Source organism: Cyprinodon tularosa, unplaced genomic scaffold (genome assembly GCF_016077235.1).
Source record: "Cyprinodon tularosa strain WSP-4 unplaced genomic scaffold, ASM1607723v1 ctg78, whole genome shotgun sequence".
Lineage (NCBI taxonomy): Eukaryota > Metazoa > Chordata > Actinopteri > Cyprinodontiformes > Cyprinodontidae > Cyprinodon > Cyprinodon tularosa.
In genome coordinates this window covers 322,254-348,065 of record NW_024039540.1, presented here as the reverse complement: position 1 = coordinate 348,065, position 25,812 = coordinate 322,254, and the positions used below count along the sequence as shown (strand labels likewise).

At 43.1% G+C, this 25,812-nt stretch overlaps 1 protein-coding gene across 1 annotated transcript; it reads left to right on the top strand.

The window, feature by feature from the left end:
• The first annotated feature begins 3,260 nt into the window (after nucleotides 1-3,260).
• Nucleotides 3,261-25,766, top strand: znf507 (zinc finger protein 507). The gene is made up of 7 exons (XM_038270843.1): nucleotides 3,261-3,411; nucleotides 6,347-8,437; nucleotides 8,833-8,941; nucleotides 9,024-9,132; nucleotides 12,243-12,347; nucleotides 22,299-22,433; nucleotides 24,227-25,766. The coding sequence occupies exons 2-7, from the start codon at nucleotides 6,350-6,352 to the stop codon at nucleotides 24,624-24,626; spliced, it is 2,946 nt and encodes a 981-aa protein (XP_038126771.1). The 5' UTR covers nucleotides 3,261-3,411; nucleotides 6,347-6,349; the 3' UTR covers nucleotides 24,627-25,766.
• The last annotated feature ends 46 nt before the right edge of the window (nucleotides 25,767-25,812 follow it).

Below are 25,812 nucleotides of genomic sequence, written 5' to 3'. Positions count from 1 at the left end.
AAAGAGTTCAATATTTCTTTTTCATTTTATACATGTATAACACAGGGAATTAAGAATGTGCCTAATCAACTAAGATCTCAAATAAAAAGCAATAAACAGCTTGTCCAAGCCTGCCTACTTTTAAGGTGAGGCTTAAAAATGTCCTCTTTGATAAAGCTTATAGTTAGAGTGGCTCAGGTTATCCAGAGCTAGCTCTATAGCTGTGCTGCTATAGGCTTAGACTGCTGGAGGACATAGGGACGCCTTCTTATTCTGGATCATTTTATTTGTCCCCTCTCATTCCGCAGTATTTGTTAGTTCAACACCCAACTTTATGCTCTCTCTGCAATTTCAGTTGTACTCTGGTGATCAGAACAAATAAAAAATGCCTCAATATATTACATTGCATGCCATTTTTTGTTATAGACACTGACCAAAGGGTTTAGGTAGAGGATAGGGTTTCCTTTTCTATCCCTTTTCCATTTTTTTTAATCAAAATTACAAGCATTTACTTGTTTGTATCAAGGAAATAGAGAAGATGGGGAGAAAAAAAAGAAAAAATTTTTTAAACGTTTTGGGAGTACAGATGAAGAGAAAGAAAAAAAGGAATAAGTATGTTTTCCCTGATTTCCTTAGATTCTTTTTTTTTTTTTTTTTTTTTCATAAGGTAGTGGGTTATTGTTGTTGTTGACTTTAGTTGTAGAGAGCCATTATCGTTTTCTCATAGTAGCTTCATCTGGTCTGTTCCTGTTTGGCTGTGACTGCATTCTGGAGAAAAATATCAGCTGTGCTGCTGCCATCAACACCTTTGTTAATAGATGTTGGACATGGGTCTGTTTTCCAGCGTTTAGTCCTGTTTCTCTCCTAGACATAGCTATGGGCTCAGCTTTTACTGTGGCTAATTGGATGTGCTCTCTTTCATCCTCTGACATGAAAACTGAATCAGAACTCATCTGTTTTAAGTGTTTTATCACAGTAAGACAGTTTATATATGCAGACACTTGTACAATAAATCCTATACAATGCAGTTTTTCCTTGATTCAAAGAAGTGTATTATACAGACAAACATTCCCATAGGAGTCACAATTTAAACAGACCCAATGAAGCTGTAAATTAAATTAAATTAAGGACCATTTTCTTCTTAAATATGTCCCTTTTCATCTGTAGTTTGGCTGTAATTTGCTCCATATAATATATTTCCCTTCCTCTCTTTGTCAAGGTTGGGTTGATGTTAGGAAGCAGAGGTGAGTTTTGTAGATTTAGTGAAGTACTCACTGGCAACTGAGGCAGGAATCCAAAAATCCAACATAACAAATACAGAAAAACCAGAACCCTGGAGACATCAGGGAAAACATACATGGGAAGCCAGGAAAAGATGAGGAACCAGCACTGAGGAACTGCACAGGGAGAGTGGGTTAACAGTTCAATTAAACTGAACTGTTAACCCATTGACAAACCGGAGAAACATGGCAATCAAAAATGTTAATGTCTTCTTTTTGTTAGCTTTTCTGTTCTTTTTTAATTAAATTAAATTAAGTTTATTTCTATAGCAACAGTACACAACACACGTTGTCTCAAGGCACTTTACAGTTCAACCAGATCATCCAGTCAAATTTATTCAAGGTTGACTGCATTGACTCATTGACTTGAAGGCAATCCCTCACACTAAGCATGCTTGTAGCGACAGTGGAGAGGAAATACTCCCTTTTACCAGGAAGAAACCTCCAGCAGAACCAGGCTTAGTGTGAGCGGCCATCTGCTGAGGCCGACTGGGGTTCAAGGAGACAGAAGCAGAGATACAAAAAGCAGCTGTAAAAGGCGGCCCCGTCCAGGAAAAACACAGCCAGGCGGACGAGCTCCGAGCCAGTTCCCATGACAGAGGATGAAGAGAGCACATCCAGTTAGTCACAGTCAGAGAAACAGGACTACACTGAAAAACAGGCAGATCTCCAACATCTATAAAGCTGATATTTCATTCCAATGCAATTGAAAAAACTTCATAAAATCCACGTGATGTAAACTTTAAGCACTCGATTTCTCCATCAGTGCCTGGAGGCCATGAGCCTGTGGTTCTGCAGAGGTGCTCGTGAACCTCTGAGGCTCCATGGCCACTTAGGCTAAGTAACATTTCAGTGACTTTTGGATATCTTCCAAGTCCTGCTGGAAAGTAAAACCTCTGAGATTAGCTGCGCTTCATCAGGAAGCTTCTGGAGATTATTTCTGAACAAAAAAGAGCCACATTCTTCTTCTTCTTGTAAGGTTTTATGACCGTTGGCAAACTAGTTAAAAGTGCATCACTGCCAGTCTGCCACCAACTGATAAGGAGTTAAACAAGGAAACAGGAAACAAGACTCACTCCCATAAGAAATATATATATAAAAATATAATAATATTTTTACGAACTGTTTAACCTAACCCAACATAATAAATACTTAATTAAATTTGTCCTCATAATTTCTAATTTATCTTTGAGTTATTGTCACTCTGCCAGTTTCTGATGGTCCTACTCGTTTTCCCATCATACTTTCAACCATTTCCCAGTTTAAATCTCTGACTTCAAGATACTTTTCTGCAGTTTTCACTATTATGTTGATTTTGTTTTTGTTTTTTTGAAGTCTGAGCGCTACAATTGATCACTTCTAACATGAAAAGAACAAAATCTTTCTTTGTTTTTTATTTGTTTTTTTTACAATTAATGATAATCTGCAATTTTGGGACACTGCTTCAGAGGTTTTGAACTGACATTTGCCTAACTGTTGGTTTGTATGAAGGAGGATTAGGGCCACTGAAAAAACTTTAAAAAGTTAACTGATTTTTAAATATTATTTTAGTTTAATATGGAAAAAAGTCAGAATTCTGACATTAATCTCAGAATTCTGACTTTAATCTCAGAATTTTAATTAATACACATAGGCACCATGAAGGAAGAGATGTCGGAGCACTTGGCTTCACTGACAAAGATGAGAGACGTTTGGGAGGAACAGGAACACATTGGTGGAAAATGAGGCAATTAGGTGACTTTTTACATGTCTGAGGGGGTAATGCTATTTCATTAATGGAAGTGTGCTAGCTGTCAGAATTCAGTCAGAATTATGATTAAAGTCAGTATTCTGCCTTTTTTCTCATACTAAAATAAAATAAAAAAATCAGTTAACTTATTTTTATTTGTTCAGTGGCCCTACTCCTCTTCCGTAGGTTTGGGTCTTTCTGACTGGGATGGGATTTTCTTCTTGGCGAAAAGAGCCGCCGTTTACGAGCAACACCTAAAGAGGCGTTGGTCACCTGACCCAAACTCCAGGTCACGTGACCGATATTCCATCCTCGCCATTTTGCAATGTGCTATAGAAAGAGAATAGTCTATTTTTATGGCTAACGAGCACAAACCGCAGAGTTTTATGCGCTGAGGACAAAGAGCACGCGCCGTGTCTGTCGGTGAGTTGGTTTTTCCGTCACGTGTCGCCTCGTGCTCCTCTGTCGCCCTTTAGCGGCGAGCAGAGCCAGATGTCCTTGTTGAACATTGATGTGTTGAGCTGTTAGCAGTGTGTGGATAGCAGCTGTCCAGCTAACGCTGTCTGCTCCACTTCTCTGCTTTTAATCCTAAAATCACCGGAAATAAAAACCCACTTTGGTCCGTGTCCGTTTAGCCTGTTAGCTCAGCGGAGCCCCCCACCCCCCTCCCCCACAGGCTGGTGGAGGAAATATTTTTAGACCCTGACATAACAGGTGTCCCTGTGAGGGTCAGAGGACGGGCTGATGGAGCTGCTCTCTCCCTCCTCATGCTCTCCTTCCTCTCGCTGCTTCAGAAGCGGAGAAAGAGGAAGCAGGGCTGCGGTCAGAGGAGGGGAACTGGAGAAAGTGTTGGATAGTAGAGATGAAAGGAATCTGAAGCTCATCGGTTCCTCAAAGCTCAGATTGTAAACAGAAGCACGTGTTTCAGCGGGAAACCCTTATCAGGAATGGATTAAACTGTTCTGCTTATCCAGGGAGGTCGATTGCAAAGCAAAACATTCATTAGACAAGTGCAGATTAGTCTGGGTAGTATGAGACAGCAGCACGTGGGGAAAAAATACGGATAAAAACACTTTCAGTTTATTTATATAGCACCAATTCACAAGACATGGCATCTCAAGCCACTTTACAGTTCACCAGTTCATACAGTCAGATTCATTCAAAGTTTTCTATCTAAGGAAAACCAGTTAAGCAATCCCTCACACTTAGCATGCTTGTAGCGACAGTGGAGAGGAAAAACTCCCTTTTAACAGGGAGAAACCTCCAGCAGAACCAGGCTCAGTGTGAGCGGCCATCTGCTGAGGCCGACTGGGGTTCAACAGGGTTTCCACTGGTCAATAAATGTTATTAAATTATTTTTTTTTATTAAGGCCTTAATTGGCATTAAAATTCATTAAATATGATTATTGTTGCATTTGAAATGCTTATTTAATTTAGAAAAACAATTTTGTCAGATATGACCGGTTCCGCTTGTTTGCGCAGAATTGCCTCTGGTTGATCGTAAAGCCGTATCTTCGTAAAAGAAGCTCAAGGCGGAGAAATAATTAGAGAATGGGAAAATGCAAATTTCAACAGAAGTGGTTGGAAAACGAGGAATTTCAGACATCGATGCAGCCTGTTGATGGTAAAGATGATGGAGGAAGAGCATTAAAAGAAGGAGACAGAAGCAGAGATGCAAAAAGCAGCTGTAAAAGGCGGCTCCATCTGGGAAACACACAGCCAGGCAGACGAGCTCTGAGCCAGCTCCAATGTCAGAGGATGAAGAGAGCACAGCCAGTTAGTCACAGTCAGAGAAACAGGACTACACTGGAAAACAGGCCGATATCCATAATCTATAAACAAAGGTGTTGATGGCAGCAGAACAGCTGATATTTCTCTCCAGGATGGAGTCACAGCCAAACAGGAACAGACCAGATGAAGCTACTATGAGAAAAAAGCAGAGAGAGCAGAATGTTAGAGATTGAACTAACAGTGGAGGAGGAGATCCATGGTGGGATCGGTGCGGCTTCTACTAAAATGCAGACTCTGCATCTCTGAGAGAAAAGGCAAAGTTCTGGTTTAGCTGTCGGTCTACGTTCCTACCCTCATCTATGGTCATTCATCTGGATTATGACTCAAAGAACCAGATCCTGGATCTAAGCAGCTGAAATGAGTGTCCTCTGTAGGGTGGCTGGGTTCTGCCTTAGAGAGAGGGAGAGGAGCTCAGCCACCAGCTAATGGTTATTTTGCAAATCGATTAATCTCTCGATTATATTTTTCCATTAATAATCTGATAGGCAAGGTTTCTTAAAGAATATTTCTTTTTGATATTAAAGCAGGTGAAACTAAAATGTTTCCACCTGTTCTGGATAGACCATCTCGACAGATGAAAACTTTTTCATCTTAAATGCAAAATGTTTTTATATCTTTTTTTTTTATATATATATATTTACCGCTGCAGTAATGTTTTACAGTCTCCTTATTCCTTTTAATCTGAAGCCGGGTCTACACTGTACCATTTTTAATTTTTTTTGCAGTCGTGGTGGTCGTATGCAAATCTCTCAGTGTGTAAATAATTCCCCTTCTTTAGGGCAGATTTCAGAGACTTCTCCAAACGCACACATCAAATGTCGCCTGGGTAGAAGTCCCTGTCTTAGAGCTGACGCCAATAGCGAGTTGATGGCTGTCAAGTGAGCAATGCTACTTATCACTAATGTTACAACTGTAACCAGCGGCTTGCTCAGCTTTTGATCACTACATTGTTTAACCAAACCAAAATAGTTTTAACCAACTAGATTGGTTGGTTTTCCTTCCAATCTATTCTTACAATCTATCCAAACTCTATCCAGGTTTACTACAAACTCCCACATCTTTACTGAATACTGAGGCTGTTTAAATGCCTGTGGAAGTTCGGGGCGAGATTAACTACTTCCTGAAGCGCTCACGTGGTATGGCGGGGTAGAAAGGCTTCAGACATCTATTTGGGCTCCTCCCCCAAATGAAGCAAAAATGAAGCCTCGGCACATAACATCACTCCTTATCTGTTCGTCTATCTCTGATTTAAACTTCAGTAACTTTAAGTTTAACAAGTTAGAAATATTTACATAGTTTGATTTGTTGAACAAATAAAAAACCTTTTTCCAGGCCTGTAAGTCTTGGTTCTGAAAGATAAGCCTCCAGAAATGGTTCTCAGTGTTTTTTGTTCGAGGCCCTGGGGTTCTTTTAAGTTCAAGCCTGTACAAAGCTCCTCATCAGAATCTCGCTGACTGTTAAAAATCACAGTTGGCGTCTTGTTTTCACTACTAGAAGTTCCAGAAATGATGACATCAGCGTGCAGCAACCAGAGGACTGAACCAGTGTGTTTGCTACTGTCTCCTAGGTGATGGATGAGATTAGCAGCGTTGCTGTCCTCATCTCCAAGTCCTCAGCATCACCCGCTGCGTCCTCATCTCCTGGAACGCCAGCATCTCTCCTCCAGACCCGGCCTCAGGACGCCGCCCAGCCAAGACAGGTGGACGAGTCCCTCATCCAGGTCATCGAGAAGCTCAGCAAGATAGTGGAGAAGCGTCCGCAGAGGCACTGCGCTCTGGGGGGGCGGAAAAGAGGGCAAGATCCGGACTCCCCCTCTGGGAGGGTGAGGCAGAGTCTGGCAAGTTCTCCTAAAAAGAAGATTAGGATAAACGTTAATGAGGAGGAAAAAGCAGATGGCGGCGATGATGAAGATGATAATAATAACAGCATCTCGGCGGCGACAGGCGTTTCAAAGCCCAGCGATCACAAACGCACAGTGACGTGCTACCAGTGCAGCCTCTGTCCCTTCCTCTCCCAGACGCTGCCGCAGCTCAGGGAGCACCTGAAGCAGCATGACGAGCAGCACAGCGACCTCATCCTCATGTGCTCCGAGTGCCACTTCACCTCCAGAGACCAGGACCTGCTGGAGGCGCATGTCAGACTGCACTTTGACGACGGGGCGTCTGCGCTCAGCGCGGCCGAAGGAACGCTTTTAAAACGGGATGGGGGCGGGGAGCTGATGAACAGCGCGGCGGAGGACTCCACCGAGCTGCAGAAGAAGAAGAAATGGTACAGTTATGAAGAGTATGGCCTGTACCGCTGCTTGATCTGCAGCTATGTCTGCAGCCAGCAGCGGATGCTCAAGACCCACGCCTGGAAGCACGCCGGCCTCGTCGACTGCTCCTATCCCATCTTCGAGGAGGAGGACAGCGCTTCAGGACGACAGGAGACCCAAGCCCCCCCCAGCAGCACAGCGCCAAGAGAGGATGTCGTCATTCTCCAGTCTCCAGGGCTGGATGATAAAAGTGTCCAAGCTGCCGTGAGGCTGCAGCTCTGCATGCCGCCGGCTCCAGTCTCTAACTCCAGGGCCGTTTCCGCGACAACCGCAGACGGTGACGCCGAGAATGGTTATGTCCCTAAAGATGTGAGCGCTGAGGAGCCGGCAGTGGAGGTGCATGTGATCACCGAGGCAGACTGTGACATGGAGGTCGGCGGCGGCAGAGAGGGCAGCTCGGCCGCAGACAGCCTGCTGTCTTCAGCCCAGAAGATCATCAACAGCGGCCCGAACAGCGTCGGACACATCAATGTGATCGTTGAACGCCTTCCCTCAGCTGAGGACTCGGTTATGGCGGCGAAGCCTCTCCTCCTCGCCGCAGACGTGGACAGGGACCAGAGAGCGCTCTGCGTAAACGAGGAGGAGGAGCCTCTCCCCGCCAAGCCCCCCCTCCCTACAGTAGATGACGAGAATGTCCCCCCAACCAGTCGCAAGCGAACACATTCCGAGTCCCTTCGCCTCCACTCTCTGGCCGCTGAGGCTCTGGTCGCCATGCCGATGAGGACGCTGGAGCTGCCCGCCCCCAGCCCTACAACTGGCGTGAAGATGCAGGGCGTTCCTCCGAGCGGACAGAGGGCGTCCGACTTGGAGCAGACCACTGCGCTGTTGGACTTGAAGCTTTGCCGCCACGGCAAAGAGGAGGAGTTCAGGCCGCTGCGCCTCGTGGACGGGGACGAGGAAAGTCCCGCAACCAAAGCTGGAATCAGCCTTTCGCTGCTCACCGTCATCGAAAGACTCCGAGAGCGCTCGGACCAGAACGCCTCCGACGAAGACATATTGAAGGAGCTCCAGGATAATGCCCAGATCCAGAACGGGGCCCTGGCCGGAGCGGCGGCCCCCGGGAACGGCGTGGAGGACGGGTTGGCTGGCTCACCTGATGGGGGGTTGGTGGACTACAACCCGGGCAGCGAGAGGCCGTACCGGTGCCGTCTGTGTCACTACAGCAGCAGCAATAAGGGCTACATTAAGCAGCACTTGCGCGTCCACCGGCAGAGGGCGCCGTACCAGTGTCCCATCTGTGAACACAAGGCGTCAGACAGTAAGGACCTGGAAGACCACATGATCTACCACTGCAAGACCAGGATGCACCAGTGCAGACACTGTCCTCAGACCTTCCACTACAAGGTAAGAATAGAAATACCGGTACTAACGTATCGCCGCTTCTGTCTCCTTGAACCCCAGTCGGCCTCAGCAGATGGCCGCTCACTTTGAGCCTGGTTCTAATGGAGGTTTCTTCCTGCTAAAAGGGAGTTTTTCTTCTCCACTGTCGCTACAAGCATGCTTGGTGTGAGGGATTGCTGAAGAGTCAATGAGTCGATGCAATCAACTGGTTTTCCTTAGATAGAAAACTTTGAATCAATCTGAATGGATGATCTGGTGAACTGAAAAGTGCCTTGATGTGACCTTTGCTGTGAATTGGCGCTATAGAAATAAACTGAAATGAAAATTAATATTTTATTATGCTTGTATATCCCTGCGGGTTTACAGATGTGTTTTTCTTTTTTTCTCCCCCTAACCAGAGTCAGTTAAGAAGTCATGAAAGAGAGCACCTCAGCTGCAGCAGCGACACGGCGCCGCTCACCGACACCATCCCCCCGGTGGAGGAATCTGAGCGAGGAACGGATGAAGGTGAGAAACTGAACGCTTCCCTCGCTAAATGACCGTTGTTCAGGAAGAAGAAAGCATCCTCTCCTTTTGTCCGTCCTGACAGATGGTGGTAAGCCTAAGTTCTACAGATGCGACGTGTGCAGCTACACCAGCGCCACCTACATCGGCGTGAGAAACCACCGGCGGATCCACAACTCGGACAAACCGTATCGGTAAGTCTTTCAACCGAGAGGAACAAGCTGTTTTAGAGGAAGACGTCTCTACAGCAGTTGTTCATTGAGCTCATGCTAACTGGTCCAGTACAGAGGGGGGTGGAAGGAGGGAGCTCAGGTTTCCTCATAGGTTTGGTTGAACAGTTTCAGAATCAGCGACTGGTTCAGGGTTCAGATGTGTTGATAGGATCCATTTGATTGAAGTGGTAGCTTATTTCCTGACTGTCGTAGGAAACAAATATTAAACTGTTTAATCCAGTTAAAAAAAAGGAGATCGGTGGAAATTCACTCAGTTGGCACTTTATCTTTTGAAAGATGAAAGCAGGTCCGATCATATCAGCTCGATGTTCTGATCTAGAAAGTGTTTTTCTGTCCAAACTTCAGGCCCCTGTCACGCCTTGCAGAGTTAGCTAGCATATGACCGACCTCCCAGAATCTCCTATAACTCTGGCATATGATGAACTTTCTATGTATTTTTGATATTTTGGCCATATACATAGCGTATTCATACCGAGTCCAGAACTTTTGTCCAATGACAGCCTAACTTATGCATAACGCATGGCAGAGTAAAGCATGATTTCATGGGCATTAAGGAGCATTAGTTAAAGCTGCTCCCCAGAGGCGCCCGGCCTGCATAAAAACATGTCATGTCTGCTAAGAACTTTGTTGGCAGTGGGCTTGAACGCAGACAGGATCCATCACACTCACCTTCTCGGTCACCCTATGATGGGGATGAAGTCTGGAAGAGAACTGATGGTTTGTTCAGCCGCTCACTCTGAGCCTGGTTCTGCTGGAGGTTTCTTTCTGTTAAAAGGGAGTTTTCCTCTCCACTGTCGCTACAAGCATGCTTAGTGTGAAGGATTGCCTTCGAGTCAATGAGTCGACGCAACCAACGGGTTTTTCTTATATAGAAAACTTTGAATCAATCTGACTGGATGATCTGGTGAACTGTAAAGTTCCTTGAGATGACATGTGTTGCGAATTTGTGCTATAGAAATAAACTGAATCTAAATGAACCCCCTTTATACCAAATGATGCCAATACGCCATTATACAGTAGCTGGAAGTTTGTCTGGAAAACGTCAGATACGTTGATATGCGTTGGAGCCCTGCAGCTGTGAGGCCTGAGGAAAAATTAATGAAAGTAAAGAAATATAATGAAATTGATATTTCCTACTATAGCCTGTAAAAAAAAAAAAATAGTGATTTGTTTTTATTTTTGTGTTTTAAAGATGTGTGATTTTCCTTTTTTTTTAGCTGAAGTCCTGTTAAAAATCGAAGTGAAAGTGGCAATACTCCAAAGAACCTCTAGATGTCAGCAAATGCTCATTAATCTTGAGGAAAGCTTTCAGGTTTTTCTGCAGGCATCTGCAATCTGAGCTCCCATGTTTTGTTTTTTTAACAAGAAATGTCCAATTCCTTAAAAGCAGATTATTTAAACCTGACAAAGGAGAACAAAACACAGCAGCAATAATCAATATTTGAGGAGTGCAAGACTTTTAGTTAGGAATGTTTGACAGGATGCACACCTTGGCACCCAGTCTAGATGTTTAGATTCTGTGAAACACTTTGCTGCATTTTGAGCTGGAATGCAGCTATGATTTTGTCTTTGTTTCAAAATTACTTTTGTCCCGATTATGGGAAGTATTTCTACTTAATTAGATGTGTAAATGTCACAATGAGGACATGAGATCATTTTTAGGTACAATATTAGGTTAAGGTACAATAATAGGCTAATATAAGCAATCAGAAAGTGTAACGGGCAGATTAGACTTCTTCAACCGCACACATCAAATGTCGCTTAGGTCTGGTCGCGAACCACTTTTGCTGCTATGCTTCTGCACCGTCGGTCTGGAATTTCTAGGGACGCACAGCAGTTTCCCGCCAAAGCGGAAGGGGGAGCCTATTGGAGAACTCGGGTGACCTTCAGCGGATGGTCACAAGAACTTCGTTTTGGCTGAGACCTTGTTATCTTTATATGATTTGTCTGAGGCATCGTACAAGTGATTGTACCTCCGAACCTCCTCGATTAACCTTTCGTTGAAGTTGTTCCCAGGTTTATAAAAATGGCGCACCCTGGGACAGAATCGAGAAGAATGACCAAACAGACAGCCGGAAAGGCATACCAAGGACCAATCACAGCTTCTTTCGGTCTGCGAACTTTCGCTTGAGGTCTACGGGGGTTTGCGACCGTCTGACGCGTAGTCAGAATTTTTTTGACGTGCATGACGACTGTTGCAGAACGTCCGCATGGGAGGCTTGGTTGCTTACAGAGACAGAGTTGACGGTTGCATAGGCTATGTCTCAGAAGCATAAATTGGCCTTAATGGTTCGTTCAAAGCAGACGCCATGTTTTTACTGGTTGATGCTTGTCCTCCTTAAAAGAGAAATCCGCTCTGCAAGGAATAATCAATGGATCATTATAATTTTTTAATGAATTTAATGTTAATCAGTAAAAAAAAAAAAAAAAAACGCAATAATTTTTAGCTAACGATACTTCAGTTAACGATTAATCGATTACTAAATTAGTTGACGAGTCTTTCAATAATGGGTTATTGTCATGAATTATTTCAGTCCCAAGACTAAAACTACCAGGCAGGATTAGCCGAGCTCAGCGATCAGACTGTCATGGTGACGATTCTTTCATTCATCATGTGAATCGAACCATATATATAGCATCGTACAGCTCTGGCTTGTTTCTTCTGTCAGTTGAGAGGAACATCTGGACTCTCTAATTATTAAAAAAGAAATAAAAGAACTGAACGAGATTGCTGCAAGTTTCATCCTCCCACCCAGTAGGTGGCGTCTTCATCAGACCGTTTGCCAGGTCTCCTAAAGCTGACGACTAATCTCTATTTATTCGCTGGATTGCTAATTACCTGTTGGTAGTACGGGGTTTAAGCGAAGCCACCAGCCGCCATATTGGTACTTCCTAGTTAGACCGGTCGCAGTGTAAACAATCCGTGTGCTACAGCATTGAACAACGATGATGTTCTAATTTTCAGGGGGATTTAAGACTTTGGAAATAAACATAAATCATCAATGTGACCCTGAGAACGAATCTCCTTTAACCATCCTCTGTTCTTCTTCCTGTTTCCTTCTGTCTGCCAGATGCTGCAGCTGTGATTTTGCCACCACCAACATGAACAGTCTGAAGAGCCACATGAGGAGGCATCCCCAGGAGCACCAGGCGGTGCAGCTGCTGGAGCAGTACAGGTGAGCAGCAGATGGACTGGATCTAATGGTTCTGTTCTCTGCAGCTGCTGCGTAGCTCTGAGGTTAACCTCTGCTGTGTTCTGGTTGGACCTACGCAGCAGGTCCACCATGTTTAGAAACACCAGCAGGACAGACGAGGACATACATGATCAGAGAACATCAATAAATGAACCCCAGTCGAACTCAGCAGATGGTCGCTCACACTGAGCCTTGTTCTGCTGGAGGTTTCTTCCTGTTCAAAGGGAGTTTTTCCTCTCCACTGTCACTACAAGCATGCTTAGTGTGTGGGATTGCTGAAGAGTCAAGGAGTCTATGCAATCAACTGGGTTTCCCTAGATAGAAAACTTTGAATCAGTTGGTTGGAATGATCTGGTGAACTGGAAAGTGCCTTGAGATGAAATGTGTTGTTAATTGGCGCTATAGAAATAAACTGAATTGAATTTAATTAAACTGATGAGTTATTAGAACCTCAAACACCTCTGAATCTAAACTTTGAACTTTAGCCATCAGAGGAGCTCAGGATGACAGATACCATGTAAATCCAGACAGTGACCCTCTGTGAGCTTCAGGAACCAGAGGAGGATCAGGCTCAGCTGATCAGGCTTCTTCACAAAGATGTCTGCCAGTCTCCTTTGAACGCTCACCCTGTTAGAAACTGTCCCACTATCTGCTGATGAAGATTCTCAGTCCTACAGGTCAGAGTCATTCCAAAAAAGGAAAAACAACCTCGCTTCCCATCCAGGATGCTTTTTCAATTCAAATGTCAGAAATAGAGTTTAGTTCCAAGCTTTATAGGGTGGACCACAAAAAAAAAAAGCCTGTTTTTAGTTTAGAAAACATACAAAATGAACGGGTTCAGTCCTTTGGAATGGGGGTCGTTTGGCTTCTTTGTTAGCCTGTAATGCCCCATACCTGTCTATGTCTCTGAAAGGGAATTGTTGGCCTGGCTGAACAGGCGAGGTCTTCTGTTTCTCTGTAAAGGAGTTGGGGTTGAGATGATAGCGGGAAGGAATAAACTCCATTAATGAATTGTAGGTTTTGAAAGCTGAAATGTGAGTCCATCCCCTCTAAGACTCTGAGGTGCATCTACACCTTATGATCAGAGGACGTTCTTTTGGACCAGAATGTTCACATTTTGAACAGAAGATAATTGGTTTGAGAGCAATGTGAAGGAAGCCATCTATGTTAAGAAATAAAAACCAACCTAAAACAGAGGAGGTGGACTCAGATTTCAGCTGTTAAAAACCTAAATGCAGCGTCGCCATTATTTATACCTAAAACTAATTCATTTGTGGGGATTTCATGAATTTAGAGTTAATCAGTAAAAAAATATTATTTCTGGGAGTGATCACTGAGTCTGGGAGCGGCAATTTTTGCCCAAATATAGTAACACCTCAATCCTGGCATCTTCTGGCCAGAGAAAAAACCCGTAATATGTAGCCAACATTTGGAAGAAGAATGTTTTCACGATGACTTGGATAATAGCGCGTTGTGACAAACACCAGATACAGCACTGGGACTTGATCAACAGCCGATACCGCACCGTGACGTCACAAACCAGTAGGTGGCAGTAGTGTTCTTTGAAAAACATGGATGCCTCCAGTAAAGCACATTCAAATGAAAATTACTCTTAATTAAAAACACTGATCATTTATTGAACAGTTTGTAATAATTTCATATTTAAAGTACTTTCAGGAGTTTGAACTCAGACTTTTCCTTTAGCAGACTGAGGGGTTTTCCTTCACTATCAAGGTCAGTTTGAACTTTTCACTCCACACGTCTCTGAGTCGTGCCACTTGGGCAGAGATTTCCTGGTTCTTATCAAATGCTGTTTCATCCACAGCAAAGGGCGCCGCGGCTGAAAGGTTTGTCTGATTAGTGGCCGTAAACAGGAAGCCGCTTCAGGCAATGAGTGAACATGGAGCGGCGGAGCCAAATGGAGCTAAATGTGCGTTTCATGATGAGGCGCAGCAGCTGCGGCTGCAGACCATCTACCTTAGCTTTGACCATCTGGACGTCATTAGCTCAACATCTCCATCCTGTACAGGAAGCATCTCTAAACTGGCGCTGTGTGGAATTACTCAGTGGATGTGGGCCAAGCTAAGTGCGCTGTGACATCATTTTACAGAATTGGGTCAAGTGAAGGTAATACATTTGATCTTAATCAGATGAACTTCTGGTTGTTTATATTTGTTCTCGGTAACATTAGTGATTCACTAATGCTGGAAAAGTACAGTTTTCCTCCTAATTCTGCTAACGCTGCTTTCAGCTGTTTGCTGTAGAAGAAACTTAACAAATTAAACTTTGCTGTAAATCAGCAATTGCAGAGATTTACCATTAGGCAATACTAGGCAGTTGCCTAGGGCCCCAAGTTTCTGGGGGCCCATAAAACCCTGTTTACATGAATGGTTCATACAACTATTCCTTATTTTAACACATTAATTATGTTTTTGATAAAAATCCTTTCGCTAAAATGTCATCAGAACGCTTATAATATCAAGTGTCTCTCGGTGTCCACCATATTGGATCAGTCCATTTGTTGCACATGCTCAGAAAGGTCCAAACAGACAGCAGCAAACCATTTGAAAACAAACGATGCAAAAAGCAGTGTTGCCAGCTTAGCTCTTTGGTCAATATATTTAGCGACTTTTCAGACCCCTTTACTACTTTGATTTCAAAAAGCTCCTAGCGCCAAATCTAGCAACTTGTTTCTGCTACTAGAGACTTTGACAACACATTAAAAGCACATCTAAAAGCAGCAAACTCTGCTCTCCAGAGCAAGTAGATTGGTAACCCTGCCTCCTGCTCTCCTCTATCTTGTCTGCTGTCATGATTCATGCAGCTATTATTTCATCCAAATGAAAAATGGAGAACAGATAAGCAGATCATGGCTTGTCTACAGTGAAAAGAAGGACTGGGTTATTTACTTTTGCCTTTTTGGACACACAGGAAGGAGCAATCAGCTAAGTGAGCTTAGTGCTTGGAAAAAATCTTTCATTCCTTTAGAGACTGCATGAAAAGTTAGCTGAGTACAAAACATAGAGAGGAAAACAAGAAGAGAGGGACAAAACCTAGAACACATAATGGATGTCTATTCTATTAACATTTCTCTATCTGTAGAATGGGTCTGTTTTATGTGTCGTCTTAATTCAGAGGCCCCCTGCCTGTCTTTGCCTAGGGCCCCCAATTTCCTAAATTCGCCCCTGTCAACAATGCTAACATGAGTTAGCCAACAGTGCAGCTTCCTGATAGAATCCATGTTTGTTTGAAGGATCAGATTTAGTCCCAGTTCCTCCCTAGAATGCTGGTATGAAGGAGGTGTCCTGGAAAACGATGTTTATAGAGGGAAAGAGCATTAATGCTTTAGGATCAATAAACTCCCCAGGTGAACCCGTGGTTTCCATTTTTTTGTTTTATACGTGATGCAACAGTGATGACATCATGCGAACCCAGCGTGCGATCGCGCACCTTTGAATGGTTGTAATGGTTTATATAAAAAAGTCATAAGGTGTTTTAATCCAAGTCTAAAACTCTGAAAGAAACTGAATTTATTTGATAAGAAATGTTTCAGATGAGGGTCGCAGCTGTGTTTGGAGCGTGAGAAGCATTTCTTCTCTCCCTCACTTCCTCAATTCAGTTTATTTCTATAGCGCCGATTCACAACACATGTCATCTCAAGGCACTTTACAGTTCACCAGATCATCCAGTCAAATTGATTCAAAGTTTTCTATCTAAGGACAACCAGTTGATCTCATTGACTCTGATGCAATCCCTCACTCTAAGCATGCTTGTAGTGACAGTGAAGAGCAAAAACTCCCTTTGAACAGAAAGAAACCTCCAGCAGACTAGTATGAATAAGTTTGGGCACCCTTATTAATCTTAATTATTTTTATTTCTAAATATTTGGTTGTTTGCAGCAGCTATTCCAGTTTGATATATCTAATAACTGATGGAAACGGTAATATTTCAGTATTAAATTGAGGTTTATTGAACTAACAGAAAATATGCAGTACGCATTAAAACAAAATTTGACAGGTGCAAAAATATAGGTACCTCAGCAAAAAAGGGACATTTAGATTTAGTAGATCCTCCTTTTGGCAAAAACAGCCTATAGTCGCTTCCTGTAGATTTTTAGTTCCTGGATCCTGGCTGAAGGGAATTCCAGTTTAGTTAAGTTTGATGGTCGCTGAGCACAGACGGCCTGCTTCAAATCATCCCATAGATGTTCAATGATATCCAGGTCTGGCCATTCCAGAACATTGTAATTGTTCCTCTGCATGAATGCCTGAGTGGATATGGAGCGGTGTTTTGGATCATCTGAAATATCCATCCCCTGCGTAAATTCATAACTGATTCTTGAATATTATTCTCAAGAATCTGGTGATATTGAGTGGAATCCATGCAACCCTCAACTTTAACAAGATTCCCAGAGTCAGCTTTGGCAACGCAGCCCCAATGCATGATGGAACCTCCACCACATTTTAGAGTGGGTAGTAAATGTTTTTCTTGAAACGCAATGTTTTCTTGCATAACGCCCGTTTTATGAACAAACAACTCAGTCTTTGTTTCATCAGTCCACAGGACCTTATTCCAAAGTGAAGCTGGCGTGTCCAAATGGGCTTTTGCAAACCTCAAGCGTTTGTGTTTGTGGCGTTCTTGCAGAAAGTGCTTCTGTCGCATCACTCTCCCATACAGCTTCTCCTGGTGCACAGTGTGCTAAATTGTTGAACGATGCACAGTGACACCATCTGCAGGTTTTGGAGGTGGTCTGTGGGTTGGAGGTGGTCTGTGGGTTGGAGGTGGTCTGTGGGATGGAGGTGGTCTGTGGGTTGGAGGTGATCTGTGGGTTTTCCTTGACCATTCTCACCATTCTTCTTCTCTGTCTCTCTGACATTTTTCTTGGCCTGCCACTTCTGGGCTTAACTAGAACTGTCCCTGCAGTCTTCCATTTCCTCTCTATGTTCCTCACAATGGAAACTGAAGGTTTAAATCTCTGAGACAACTTCTTGTATCCTTCCCCTGAACGACTATGTTGAATAATCTTTGTTTGCAGATCATTTGAGAGTTGTTTTGAGGAGCCCATGATGAATCTTCAGAGATTCAAGCAGGACAACAACTTGCAACCGGCCACCTTAAAAACATTTTCTCATGATTTGATACACCTGGCTATGAAGTTCAGATCTTAATGAAGTTACCAAATCAATTTTGTGTGTTTCAGTAAGTCAGTGAAAAGTAGTTAATGGTGTTCAAATCAATAAAATGATTACGGTACCCACATTTTTGCACCTGTCAAATTTAGTTTCAATGCGTATTGAACATTTTCTGTTAGTCCAATAAACCTCAATTCAATACTGAAATATTACTGTTTCCATCAGTTATTAGATATATCGAATTAAAATAGCCGTTTTAAACACCCAAATATTTAGAAATAAAAATTATTAAGATTAATAGGGGTGCCCAAACTTTTTCATATGACTGTTTAACCGCAGATATAACAGCATATAACCGTACCACTGGACGAACAAGTAAATAGCATTTTAAAAATGTTTCGATGGCACATCAATATGTGCTCATGCCAGAAGTTTTGCTGTGTCTCCCAGCACAATCTCAAGAGCATGGAGGAGATTCCAGGAGACAGGTGGTTACTCCAGGAGTGCTGGACAGGGCCGTAGAAGGTCTACAACCCATCAGCAGGACCGGTATCTGCTCCTTTGTGCAAGGAGGAGCAGGAGGAGCACTGCCAGAGCCCTACAAAATGACCTCCAGCAGGCCACTGGTGTGAACGTCTCTGACCAAATAATCAGAAAAAGACTTCATGAGGGTGGCCTGAGGGCCCGACGTCCTCTAGTGCCTGTAACATCATTTAGCATGACCGGTTTGGTGGTGGGTCAGTGATGGTCTGGGGCAGAGATGGCAAAAGTACTCACTTTCCGTACTTGAGTAAAAGTACAGATACTTGTTAAAAAATACTCTGGTAAAAGGGGAAGTACTGATTAAACTTCTTCACTCAAGTAAAAGTAACAAAGTACAGACTTGTAAATTTACTTAAAGTATAAAAGTAAAAGTAGAAACCACTTTTTTCATGCCGTTGCCTACATTTTAAATGGATGTCTGCCAATAGGACTAGATCTCCGTTGTGTTCATTTTCAATCATCTCGTCGTCCATACTACTATGCTAACGCCACCGCCACCAAGCTGCAATGATTTGCCACGAATGAATACTGCCGAATCTGTCGATTCATCTTGTAGTGGTGCGTCAAATGCAATGTAGATTCCCATCCAATTAGAATGAATTTGGTATTGATGACGTGAAAAATAATAACGGTAACTCCATTGAAATGATTCAAAACTAAAGTAACGGGCCAATATTTTAAAATGTAAGGAGTAGAAAGTACAGATATTTGTGTTAAAATGTAAGGAATAGAAGTAAAAAGTCGCCATAAAAATAAGTTGTCAAGTAAAGTAAAAATATCAGAAAAATCTACTTGAGTACAGTAACGAAGTATTTGTACTTCGTTACTTCCCATCTCTGGTCTGGGGAGGCATATCCATGGAGGGACACACAGACCTAACAGTCTAAACAACGGCTCCCTGACTGCCATTAGGTATCAGAATGAAATCCTTGCATCCATTGTCAGACCCTATGCTGGTGCAGTGGGTCCTGGGTTCCTCCTGGTGCATGACAATGCCCGGCCTCATGTGGCGAGAGTATGCAGGCAGTTCCTGGAGGATGAAGGAATTGATACCATTGATTCCCCCCCCACACTCGCCTGACCTAAATCCAATAGAACACCTCTGGGACATTATGTTTCCATCCATCCGACTCCGCCAGGTTGCACCTCAGACTGTCCAGGAGCTCAGCGATACCCTCGTCCAGATCTGAGAGGAGATACCCCAGGACACTATGCATCGTCTCATTAGGAGCATCCATGACGTTGTCAGGCATGCATACACGCACGTAGGGGCCATACAAATGACTGAATACCATTTTGAGTTGCTGCAATGAAATTTCAGCAAAATGGACTTGCCTGCAGCATCATTTTTTCTCTGTTATCTTTGAATTCAGCCCTCTGTAGGTTGATCATTTTCATTTCCATCAAATGATGTGGCATCCTTTTGTTCCAAACACATCACCCGGTCTATATCAGTAGAAATAAACAGCATAATTTTTCCCCCATTGAGATCTGACGTGTTTTCAATGTGTTCCTTTATTTTTATTTTTAGCAATGTAGATGTGCACACTGGAAACATTTTTGTTGTTAAATGTGCCATAGAAATAAAGTGGATTGGTTACAGGTGCTGGTCATAAAATTAGAATATCATGAAAAAGTAGATTGATTTCAGTAATTCCATTTAAAAAGTGAAACTTGTATATTATATTCATACATTACATACAAACTCATATATTTCAGATGTTTATTTTGTTTAATTTTGATGATTACAAATGACAACAAATGAAAATCTCAAATTCATCATATCAGAAAATTAGAATATTGTGAAAAGGTTAAAAATTGATGGCCCCTGGTGCCACACTCTAATCAGCTAATTAACTCAAACCACCTGCAAAAGCCTTTAAATGGTCTTTCAGTCTAGTTTTATAGGCTACACAATCATGGGGAAGACTGCTGACTTGACAGTTGTCCAAAAGACGACCATCGACACCTTGCACAAGGAGGACAAGACACAAAAGGTCATCGCTAAAGAGGCTGGCTGTTCACAGAGCTCAGTGTCCAAGCACATTAATAGAGAGGCGAAGGGAAGGAAAAGATGTGGTCGAAAAAAGTGTACAAGCAAGAGAGATAACCGCACCCTGGAGAGGATTGTGAAACAAAACCCCTTCAAAAATGTGGGGGAGATTCACAAAGAGTGGACTGCAGCTGGAGTGAGTGCTTCAAGAACCACCACACACAGACGTATGAAAGACATGGGTTTCTGCTGTCGCATTCCTTGTGTCAAGCCACTCTTGAACCACAGACAGCGTCAGAAGCGTCTAAAGAGAAACAGGACTGGACTGCTGGTGAGTGGTCCAAAGTCATGTTCTCTGATGAAAGTAAATTTTGCATTTCCTTTGGAAATCAAGGTCCCAGAGTCTGGAGGAAAAGAAGAGAGGCACTTCATCCACGTTGCTTGAAGTCCAGTGTAAAGTTTCCACAGTCAGTGATGGTTTGGGGTGCCATGTCATCTGCTGGTGTTGGTCCATTGTGTTTTCTGAGGTCCAGGGTCAACGCAGCCACATACCAGGAAGTTTTAGAGCACTTCATGCTTCCTGCAGCTGACCAACTTTTTGGAGATGCAGATTTCATTTTCCAACAGGACTTGGCACCTGCACACAGTGCCAAAGCTACCAGTACCTGGTTGAAGGACCATGGTATCCCTGTTCTTAATTGGCCAGCAAACTCTCCTGACCTTAACCCCATAGAAAATCTATGGGGTATTGTGAAGAAGAAGATGCAATACACCAGACCCAACAATTCAGAAGAGCTAAAAGCCACTATTAGAGCAACCTGGGCTATCATAACACCTGAGCAGTGCCACAGACTGATCGACTCCATGCCACGCCGCATTGCGGCAGTAATACAGGCCAAAGGAGGCCCAACTAAATACTGAGTGCTGTACATGCTCATACTTTTCATGTTCATACTTTTCAGTTGGCCAACATTTCTATAAATCCTTTGTTTTTATTGGTCTTCAGTAATATTCTAATTTTCTGATATGATGAATTTGAGATTTTCATTTGTTGTCATTTGTAATCATCAAAATTAAACAAAATAAACATCTGAAATATATGAGTTTGTATGTAATGTATGAATATAATATACAAGTTTCACTTTTTAAATGGAATTACTGAAATCAATCTACTTTTTCATGATATTCTAATTTTATGACCAGCACCTGTATGTGCTGCACTGCCCCCTGTGTTGTCTGGGAGTACTGCATCAGCTTTAGGTAGAAACACCTGGAGCCTTCGTTGCACAGACCCTCCGACTGTCAGAGGCTGAACAGACGTCCTGCAGTGAGAAGCCATATCCCCATGAGACCCAGTCCCTTTATGAAAAGTTTCAAATAAATATTTCACTTTAATGTAGTGAAAGCAGAGCTGCTGTCAATCAACATCCAGAGCAGCGCCTCAGCAGAGATTATAATGTTTCTAATGTTCAAAGATGAAGAGAAACATGAAGAATAAGAGGAATGTTTGATATAATAGGAGCTTCAGAACCAGAGCATCAGTTTAACCCTTAAAAGGGCAAGTTAGTGTTTTTGATCACTTGCATCCCTCCTACAAATGGAGTCCCTCAGTGAGCTCTAGAAGCACAAGATCTATATCCAGCTTTCAGCAAAGCTTCTGCTACATGGCTGTACATCTTATTTTGGCATTTGACCAATTAGATGAGCCCTTGAATGGAAAAAAAAGTTAAGTCAAGAAAAAAAGTTAAAAAGCCTATTTAACAATTATATTTAGGTTTATAAACTAAAACCGGTAAGTGACAGTATCAGCATTAATGCCTCTAAGGTTATGTTGGACAATGTCTTTTTTTAACTCTTTTTTTCATGAATCTCTTATAGAAGCACTTTTTATTTTTCTTAATATATTCGGTGGTGTTTGTTATAAAAGTAATAAGGTGTTTGATCCCCATAAGACTACTGGTTTGAAATTTGGATTTTCAGCGTATTTCACTGAGCGCCCTATAAAGTGTTAATAGGAGGATCTCCTGACTTCCATCTGTTCCTTTCTGCAGCTTCAAAGGTTTAAATGCAGCTTATTACCCATAATTCCCTAAAACCTGACAAATGACTCCAGTGTTTGCTGTTAATCCCCTCCACGCCGGTTGTCTGTGAAGCTCAGCGTCTCAGTGTGGACGCTGAGTCGGGCTGATTCCTCCTGACGACAGGAGGAGGATTAGCAGAACCTGGGCTGAAATCATCTCCCTCTTTCCTTCTTCTCCCTGCCAGGTGCTCCCTGTGCGGTTATGTGTGCAGTCATCCCCCGTCACTGAAATCCCACATGTGGAAACACGCCGGAGACCAGAACTACAACTACGAGCAGGTTAACAGAGCCATCAACGAGGCCATCTCCCAGAGCAGCCGGTAAGAACCACACAGATTAAGATGGAGGACGGGTCTCTGGTGGGACGTTCTTTAGCAGAACCCTGACCTGCAGCAGCTCATCAGGAGCAGCCAGGAGTCACTGTGGACGTCCACATGCGGCCTCTAGGTGGCACCAAACTTAGCAGCAGACAGAAGATCGCCAGCAGAAAAGCTAAAAAGTAAATTAAACCAGAGAGCAGAGATCTACTTTTCTCTGTAGAAGATGAGGAGGATTCAGAAAGTGTCATTAATCCCATCAGATCACATTTAAAGGGATTAAAGTATTCCAGCTCATAGCGAAAATCACTCAGAAATAAATTGACGGTAAATAAATTTTTAAAAAGTCAATCGAAATCCGTCTTGCATTTGTCAGCCAATGGTAGCAAAGGAGCGCTCTGAAACGAACAGTATTAGCCAATCAGAAGAAGAAGGGGGCGGGTCTTATGAAAGTGTGTATCTCCTCCTCTCGTCTCTTGCTTCTTCACGGAAAGTCACCTTTTGCCGTTTACCGCTGTATTCAATGGAGAGACATTTATAAAGTCAAAAAATAAAGAAATGAAACTTAGTGTTTGGAGAGAAGGACGACAGAGAGAACAGAATCACATGGAGTGGCAACAATGCAGTCCATGAACTCTGGGGAAGATGTCATGTCCATAGATAAAGGTCTGAAAAATACATGGCGCTGGGCGTGGCTGTAGGAGACAGGGCGAGATGGCGAGCCGTTTAGCAGCTGGAGCAGGAAGTTAGGTGAACCAAGCACTGGCTTCTGCATGCTGTGCTCCAGGAACCACTTTCTATCAATAGAAAGTGGTCGGTATGGATGCACTGGTGCCACCTTCTGGCCGTTTTTGGTATTGGAGTTTCAAAAGTGAAATTTAAAAGGGAAACACAGTTTTTTTTACATTGGTCCTTGCTTTTAAGTTATTCCATCATGTTCTACTCACCTATATGAGTTTTGTGTCATTTAGAGCCATTCTGAAGATATTCTGTTAGGTTATATCCAAGTAACGTCTTCCTATGGGCAACGACTTGAAGGCACAAACTAAACTGTTCACAATTTATTCTTTATGGTACGCCAGCATTCATAATATGTAGGCGAATCACTGTTCCCCAGACATCCACGGTTATGTTTTTTATATTTATATTTTTGCACCCACACCCCCCTGGTATGGCTAGATAGATTAGATAGATAGATATTAGGGGTGGAACGGTTCACAAAATCTACGGTTCGTTTCATGGTTTCGTGGTCATGGTTTTTGGTTTGGTTCGGTTTATGTTGTTTGTTAGCCGGACATGTTGGTCATGCTGCTGTTAGCATAAACAAAACGTGTTGCACAATGCTTGCACACTGTTGCACTTTTATCCACAACTGTCTTTCAGCCGTCATCGTAGGTCACTCTAAATGCAAAGTGGTCCCATACAGAAGACCTATAAAGTGCTGCTGGCGTGTCTTCCAACTCCTGTTCTTTCCTCACTCGCCATACCCACACAATTCTCCACAACAACTGATTTTTTCTGCTACACCCGGCTACGCTGCTTCGCTTCTTCTTCTTGTTTACTACTGGTGATAGGCTTTGGTCGCAGTACCTTCTGCTCTGGAGTGTAAATGCTTTGCCTATGAGGAAAAGGAGCAGTGCATGAACCGAACGCAACATGAGACAGTCGAACCAAACGGTTCCAACCCTAATATATATATATAGAGAGAGAGAGAGAGAAAAAAAAATATCGGGGTTTTAGTTAAAGCCCGTTGCTTATCGTCTGTTAGTCCTTGACGTTGTCATTTGTTCCTTCAGAACGTCTCAGAGGTTGTCTGGACTCCTGGAGGCGGGGTCAGAGTGTGCAGCGGTGGCGCCGGACTCTAAGGAGAAAGCTGAGACCCAGGTGGATCCTCTCCCTGCACAGGCGTCGGCAGCAAAAGCCTCGCCGCCTGCAGGAAACCCGGCAGGTCTCCCCACAGACTCCTCACCGTGTCCCACCGAGGGGAAGGACACCACGCCATCGCACGTGCGGACAGAACAGCTCCCCACCATGGAGTACTGCGTGCTGCTCTTCTGCTGCTGTATCTGTGGCTTTGAGTCCACCAGCAAAGAGAGGCTGATGGAGCACATGAAGGAGCACGAGGGCGACATCATCAGCATCATCCTCAACAAGGAGCAGCACCAGCAGGAAGCAGAGGCTCAGGCCAGCCTCTAGAGGGCGCAGATTCTCTGCTGTGCCTCACAAACAGCACAGCTTCAGGAAAAGTAGGAAACGGTTCTTCAGAGGAAAGTTATTTTAATCCGTTAATATTTATGTCAAATCATTTCATTTTTAGGAAGCTTTGCTCCAAGTATGAACAGTAATAAGCTTACCCATCAATAAGCCCCAGCCTGCCTGCAGAGGCTGAAAAGATTTAAACATTTCCTCCCTGATTTCATCCACTTTATAAGATGGCAGCTCTTATATTCCTACTGTAGTGTTGAAGTTGTTTCATCCGACCATATTTAAGGTTTTATTTGGTCACCAGTAAACCTCCATCTGTGCCTAAAGGATCCGATTTCCGTTTGAACTGAAGGAATCCATTTGTTTGTATGTCCTTTAGCTGCCGGAAGACAAGACTTCTTCTTTTCTTTATTTTAGTCAAAGTAACGTCGTTTTACTTGATGCATGGTTTATAAAGTGGCTTCTTTAAAAAGAAAAAAGGAGGAAATGGAGGAATGACGTTTTCTAACAGTAATAAGTAATGACTGAGGTTTAACTTGAAACGGCTGTTGATGAACGGAAAGATTAAACAAAGGGAAGTTTTTTTTTTTTGGTTTATTTTAGAGCCGATGTTTCATCTGCTGGTGCCAAGTTTGTACAGTAGGAACACGTTTGTATCACGTTTGTGGTGCTATGATCCTTTTTAAAGCTAAAGTTTGAATGTATTTTTATAATCCTCCCCCCCCCACACACACACACACACACACACACCGTTTCTGATTTGTTTGTAGTTTAATATTATTTGTATTTTAAGTTCAAACCTTCTAACCGCAGCATTTAGGAGCTAAACACTTTGAAATCACGCCTTTCTCAGTGTTTTCCCACCTTATTCGTGTTACCCATGATGCTTTGCTTGAACTGTGTTCGGCTTTACCAAGTGTAAAATCCAGCAGACCGAATGTGGGACTATGAGCTCTTCTGCTACGTTCAGACTGCAAGCAGCAGAAGCAGCTAGTTTTCATGCAAAGTCGGGGGTTGACTCACATCAAGGTGCAGCAAAAGGTCCCGCAGTGCGATTTGAGAATATAAAATAACAGAGACTAATAATAACAGGAGGTGAAATGTAGCTCCAGACTAGCAGGGCGTGTGGTGACATCAGTACTAGGGCTGCAACTAACGATTATTTTAAAAATCGATG